This window comes from Salmo salar, chromosome 09 (genome assembly GCF_965601325.2).
Source record: "Salmo salar chromosome 09, fSalSal1, whole genome shotgun sequence".
NCBI classification, from domain to species: domain Eukaryota; kingdom Metazoa; phylum Chordata; class Actinopteri; order Salmoniformes; family Salmonidae; genus Salmo; species Salmo salar.
In genome coordinates this window covers 142,477,564-142,483,563 of record NC_138299.1, presented here as the reverse complement: position 1 = coordinate 142,483,563, position 6,000 = coordinate 142,477,564, and the positions used below count along the sequence as shown (strand labels likewise).

Below are 6,000 nucleotides of genomic sequence, written 5' to 3'. Positions count from 1 at the left end.
TTTGTATCATGTGTCAGAGCTCTGAAGTCCAGTCAGCACTCTCTGTGCTCTCTGCTCATCGTGGACACACCGGGTTTCCAGAACCCTCGCATGGCCAAGCGCCAGCGCGGTGCCACCTTCGAGGAGCTGTGCCACAACTACGCCCAGGAGCGCCTGCAGACCCTGTTCCACGAACGCACCTTTGTACAGGAGCTGGAGAGATATAAGGAGGTGCAGAGATATACAGAGATGTACAGCACTGACAAATACCTTCACTATTACATAGTAGAAGTATTCTTACTAACAGGATACCAATGATTTGGTATTTTTTAAACTTCCCTGAAGAATAAAATCATAATCGTCATTAACATACCTGTATTGTTTTAGTATGAAAATAACATAGAACGTCAGATTGAGCTTTTTTAATTGCAATGTCATTGCCTATAGACTCTTACATAAGAGGAACTCTGAAAATCACTGACTCCAATCACATCTAACCAACCGCTCTGTTCCCATCTAGGAAAACATAGAGCTTGCATTAGATGACATAGGGTCCAGTACCTCAATGTCTGTAGCAGCTATAGACCAAGCATCAACCCAAGCGCTGGTAAGGAGAATCTCTCTGTGCCTCTTTTGCATGTACAGTATCAGGAGTGGACTTTATCTTGGATTTCATCATGTTGTGAGCGTCAAGTGGGGTTAAACACAGTCCTTACTCTCTCTTTTCTTTGCCAATGATAGGGCTCCCCTAATTCAAATTGAATCTTGAACTTTTTGACTTAGACAAATGACTGTGTGTAAGCCATGTCAGGCTTATTACCTCCATCCAATTAACTTGGCTTTTTCTTTTGGGGGGGGGGGGGGAATTCATCCCACATCAAAGATATTAATTGCAGTCAAGTTTGATTCCTTTCGCCCTTGATTAGTTAAGAGCCTTTTTCAGTTAGGGTTGGCTTCTCAGAGCAAAGCTATCCAATTCAGTATATTTATGAGACGACTCTGCATGGCACGTGCTCTAAACAGAAATGGGTTGCATTGATGTGTATTGGCCCGCGAAAGTGACATTACCAAGAATTAGATCAAAAGTGTATGAGGATGGGGTAACACAGGAATTGATTGAAAAGTTGAGACGAAAGTAAATAACTTTGTTTGTTTGTGTGTGCGGTTTGCATGTGTGTGTTTGTGACGGTTTGCGTGTGTGCGGCTTGCGTGTGTGTGCGGCTTGCTTGTGTGTGCGGCTTGCGTGTGTGTGTGGTTTGTGTGTGTGTGTGCGGTTTGTGTGTGTATGTGTCAGTGAATGATTGCACAAGGGCATGCATGGCCAAACACGGCTATAAGTCAGACAAACAAATGCTATTGAACCAGCGGCATACTTATTGGAAACCAGCTCACACTCCGAGAAAAATACATCATGAAAAGATCAACAGAGCTATAGACCTAGATGAGGTGCGCCAAGCAAAATGCTATATTAGAATCCAAGTAATATCCACAGGTCATCCACCTCCAGCCTACAGGAAATAGGATTGTTCTGAATAAGAGAGGTTGTTATTTCTCATGTCTCTCTGAAAAGGATGTGACATTTACTTGACTTGGCAATGAATTAGTTGACTGCTACTAGAGAAACCAACTCAGTGAAACAGATCTGCACTGCTTCTAGCAGTTAAATAATGAAATTGTCAAATCATTTAAAAGGCTTTAGCTTCAGTAGGTTGTGGTGGTGAAGATACCCTGCCTGCACCTCCCTCCATCCACAGAGAGTCTACACTCTCTCATTAATAACACCATTCAGTATCAAAGTGGACTGTCAGAGAGCAAGGTTTCTAAATGCTCCGCTGCCCAGGAGTGGATTTTAATAGCAGCTCTAGAATGAGGAAGCAAAGACTCATCTCTCTTATAGCTTCTTATTTACCGAAACGTTAGGATTGCCTTTACAAAATGACTTGTTTTGTTACAGAGATGTTGAATCATATTAGGTTGTTTGAACACTGTGCTGGTGCATAATGAGAAGTTTCTACAAGTGTCACAGCTAAGCAGGTGTAATGTTATGGCAACACTGGGCCAGGGATAAAGGCCGTGTTGGGACATTTAAACCATGAGTACAAAAAGAGGAGACTAGGTTGCTTTATTGGTTTTGGAGAGTGTTGCTGTGTATGGAGTTAAGTGTCGTGATTGGATGGATGAGAGGAGGTGTGGATGACTGGTGGAGTGGAGATGGGTGAGGGTCTCTGTTGTGGCCTAATGTGTGTGTCTGAGGTGCTTGTGAAAGCTGCACCTGCATGTTGGACTGAGCTGTGGACCTAAGCTTTCTGCACAGCTGCTTCACTTGTGTTTGTGTTAGACTCAAGTGATAGATCCCCACCTCTCTAACCTGTGTGTGTTCTTGCGATGGTCCCAGGTGCGCACCCATCTGAGGACAGATGAGGCTCGAGGTCTGCTGTGGCTGATGGAGGAGGAGGCTGTGCAGCCAGGGGGCTCTGAGGACACTCTGCTGGAGAGACTCTTCAGTTACTACGGCCCCGACCAGGGGGACAACAAGGGACACGCCCTGCTCCTGAAGAGCGACAAGCCGCATCACTTCCTGTTGGGCCACAGCCACGGGACAGCCTGGGTGGAGTACGATGCTCAGGGTTGGCTGAGCCACGCCAAGCAGAACCCCGCCTCCCAGAACGCTGCCACTCTGCTGCAGGACTCACAGAAGTACACATTTAATTCACTGATTGTTCTCCATAGTAGCACTTTACAAAGAAAATATACTTACCTCTTTGTCTCTCTTGCTCTCTCTCTCTCTCTCTCTCTCTCTCTCTCTCTCTCTCTCTCTCTCTCTCTCTCTCTCTCTCTCTCTCTCAGGAAGAACATCAGCAGTCTGTTCTCTAGTCGTAGTGGAGGGCCCACAGTGCTGTCTGGCTCCATCGCAGGGCTGGAGGGGGGATCTCAGCTGGCCCTCCGTAGAGCCACTAGCATGAGGAAGACCTTCACCACCGGCATGGCCGCCGTCAAGAAGAAGAGCCTCTGTATCCAGATCAAACTGCAAGTGGTGAGTGGGGTGGTTTCTCCCTACCCAAGGCCTACCTCTGCTTCCTCTTTGAGAGGGTTTAGGCCCAAGTTGCTCTTAAGAACTTTGTATGACAATTGTGTTATTCAAATAAAACTATATTAACATTTATTTATACATGCAAATGTGTACAAAATTAAGTATTTGCCTTTGTTCGTGTGTGTGTTAATGCTTTAACTCCCTGCCTTCCGTCTCTCCAGGATGCTCTGCTGGACACGGTGCGCAGGTCAAGGGTTCACTTTGTCCACTGCCTGCTGCCCAAGGCAGACGCGCTGGGAGTTGGCATGGAGCCGCGCGTGGCCCATGGAGAGAGCTGCGACTCAGGCCTCATGCAGCTGGATGTGGGCCTCCTGAGAGCTCAGCTCCGTGGATCTAAGCTTATCGACGCCTTGCGCATCTACAGACAAGGTAAGACTAGACACCACTCAAGTCAAGCTAAGTCATGGGAGAGGGACATTTTGCTCCTTAATTCGGAACGCTATGAGAAATAAAAATGATTAGATAAATGTTGACCTTGTTCTGCCTTTTCCATGAAGGATACCCTGATCACATGGTGTTCTCTGAGTTTCGACGGCGCTTTGATGTGCTGGCACCCCACCTGACCAAAAAGCACGGATGCCACTACATGGTCACAGACGAGAAGAGGGTGAGTGTCGAGGCGTTCCCTCCACGAATGATAATATAAAAGCCTCCCTCCTTTCCTCCCTCTTTTCTCTCCCTCCCTCCCCCCTCCTAGATCTTCTCTTGTGTGTAATTAATTATGATTAGGTTGGCTGGCAGCATGCGGCTGGTGTGCTGATTAATTACGTGCCTCCTCTCTGTCCTCCCCTTCCATCTCTTCCTCCTCTCTCTCTGTCTTCAGTACCTACAGCTATTAGCATACCCTACCTACTCAGATGTGTGCTTAAAACTTCTGAATCCAGTAAATATATTTTCAGATGTAGAAATATTAAATATGAACCGTTGTAGCTGGAAATTAAGAAATGGTATAGACATTCTCTTGGCTGAAATGTTATTTTCATTGTTGTGTAAAGAGGTTGTGTTTTTGAAGTAGAGCTGTTAAAGAGGTCCTCTCTGTCACAGCTAAAACACACAGTGAGCTATAGAAGAGTTAAAGAGGAAACCAGACACCTTGGAGACATGCTTAGGAAGAATAGCCTGCTCAGAAATAATGAATGGACAAAAAGGTACTTCATTCTCTGGAGATAGACAGATTGAGAGGGAGAGAGTGAGGAGAGACAGAAAGAAAGCAAGAGGGAGTAAGAGGTTTTCCCCTGCGTCAGCATCTTAGAAAATGTAGTTTTCCAGAGAAAACTCAAACAGACCCCTCTCTCTCAGAGCTAGAAGCCTGTCTGTATCTTCATCTTAGTTTGGGCTGTATGGCTGTGTTACTGTTGCTGTGTTACTGTGGCTGAAGTGGCTTTATCCTCCACTGAGCCTGTTTACCTACCAGATCCAGTAATCCTGCGGAGATCCTCTGCCAACAGTCCTTTAAGTAACTGTCCACTTTTAAACGTTCATATTATGTTAGCTCATACTCAAATAATGTGGTTGACTAATCCTATACTCGTATTGGAGAGAAAATACTTCAAAAACCCCACCTCATAGAGACTTTAAAAATATAAAGCTTTCTCTTTCCTCAGATAGGATGATGTCATCCTCCTGAGGAGGTTGAGCTGACCAATCAGTGGGGTACTCGTATGAATACTTTTAATGACTGGCATACACCCACAACATTCTGTTTTTGGGGTATGCCCACACCATTTCAACACAGAAAAGCTGCTTTTTAACATATTTAATTAAAACATTTTGGGAAGGAAAACTATTTTACTCATATTGTAATTAATCACAGGTCATATTTCATAGAAATCTGGAAACACTGGACAGTTACTTTAAAACAGCTGATTCTGTTCAAGTTAACTCCCATCCTCCCCCTTGAGGCTTCAGCTATCTTCCAACTTCACTTTGTAGTCGAACTTTAAAGACCCTCCTCCACCTCTCCTGAGACTGCTTTAGATACAGTCCATATTTAGACTGAATTGGAGGTTACAGATAGCTAGCTTGGTGCCGTAGCTGTAGCTGAGTTGTTTTGGTCTGCAGTCTCCTGGTGGATAGGCTGATGTTAGGGGAGTGTGCCTGTTGCTATGGTGCTGTGTGCAGTCCTTTTGGGCGAAGACAGAGGGATGCTGACTTTACGAGAGCACTGTCTGTCTGTTTGTCCATTTCTGTTGATCTCTTCATTGATCTGTCTGTCCGTTTTATCGGTTTGTTTCAGGCTGTGGAGGAGCTGTTGGAGTCTCTGGACTTGGAGAACAGCAGTTACCACATGGGCCTGAGCAGGGTAAGTAACACACACAGACAGACAGACAGACAGACAGACAGACAGACAGACAGACAGACAGACAGACAGACAGACAGACAGACAGACAGACAGACAGACAGACAGACAGACAGACAGACAGACAGACAGACAGACAGACAGACAGACAGACAGACAGACAGACAGAGACCGACCGACCGACCGACAATAAACTATGTATAAGCCATTAATACATGCTTTGTAAAAGTGTTATAACTACATGTGACACTATGACAATAGGTGTGAAGGCTTGGTACAGTCTAAATCAGGCCCCAGGTGTTCTGTCTCTGCCTGGGAGGGACAGCTGTTTACCCAGCATGCCCTTCTCTTTGGAATCATAGGTCTGTTGCTGTGGCACTGGTTCCTAGCTGCTGCTGGGTCCCTGGGCTGGCAGCCTTTGAATGTTGGTTGGCACACACACACACACACACACACACACACACACACACACACACACACACACACACACACACACACTGATCAGGCTTGACTTTCAGTTGGGCCGGGGAAGGTTGCTCCACAGTTCTTCTGCTTCTTCAGAAAAAAAGATGTCTGGCTTTCTCTTTGTTGTTGTCCCTTCTGTTGCTCCCTGTAGCCATTGATTTTGGCA

The 6,000-nt window shown here is 45.7% G+C and overlaps 1 protein-coding gene across 9 annotated transcripts in view; it reads left to right on the top strand.

Moving 5' to 3' along the window:
• Positions 1-6,000, top strand: part of LOC106613097 (unconventional myosin-XVIIIa) — a 187,497-nt gene that overhangs the window by 114,136 nt on the left and 67,361 nt on the right. For all 9 annotated transcript variants that reach the window (XM_082956390.1, XM_082956389.1, XM_082956388.1 and 6 more), the window contains 7 exons: positions 18-210; positions 500-586; positions 2,375-2,676; positions 2,827-3,013; positions 3,232-3,439; positions 3,568-3,677; positions 5,307-5,372. In XM_082956390.1, the coding sequence (XP_082812516.1) occupies positions 18-210; positions 500-586; positions 2,375-2,676; positions 2,827-3,013; positions 3,232-3,439; positions 3,568-3,677; positions 5,307-5,372 (1,153 nt within the window). The remainder of the gene's footprint in view (positions 1-17; positions 211-499; positions 587-2,374; positions 2,677-2,826; positions 3,014-3,231; positions 3,440-3,567; positions 3,678-5,306; positions 5,373-6,000) is intronic.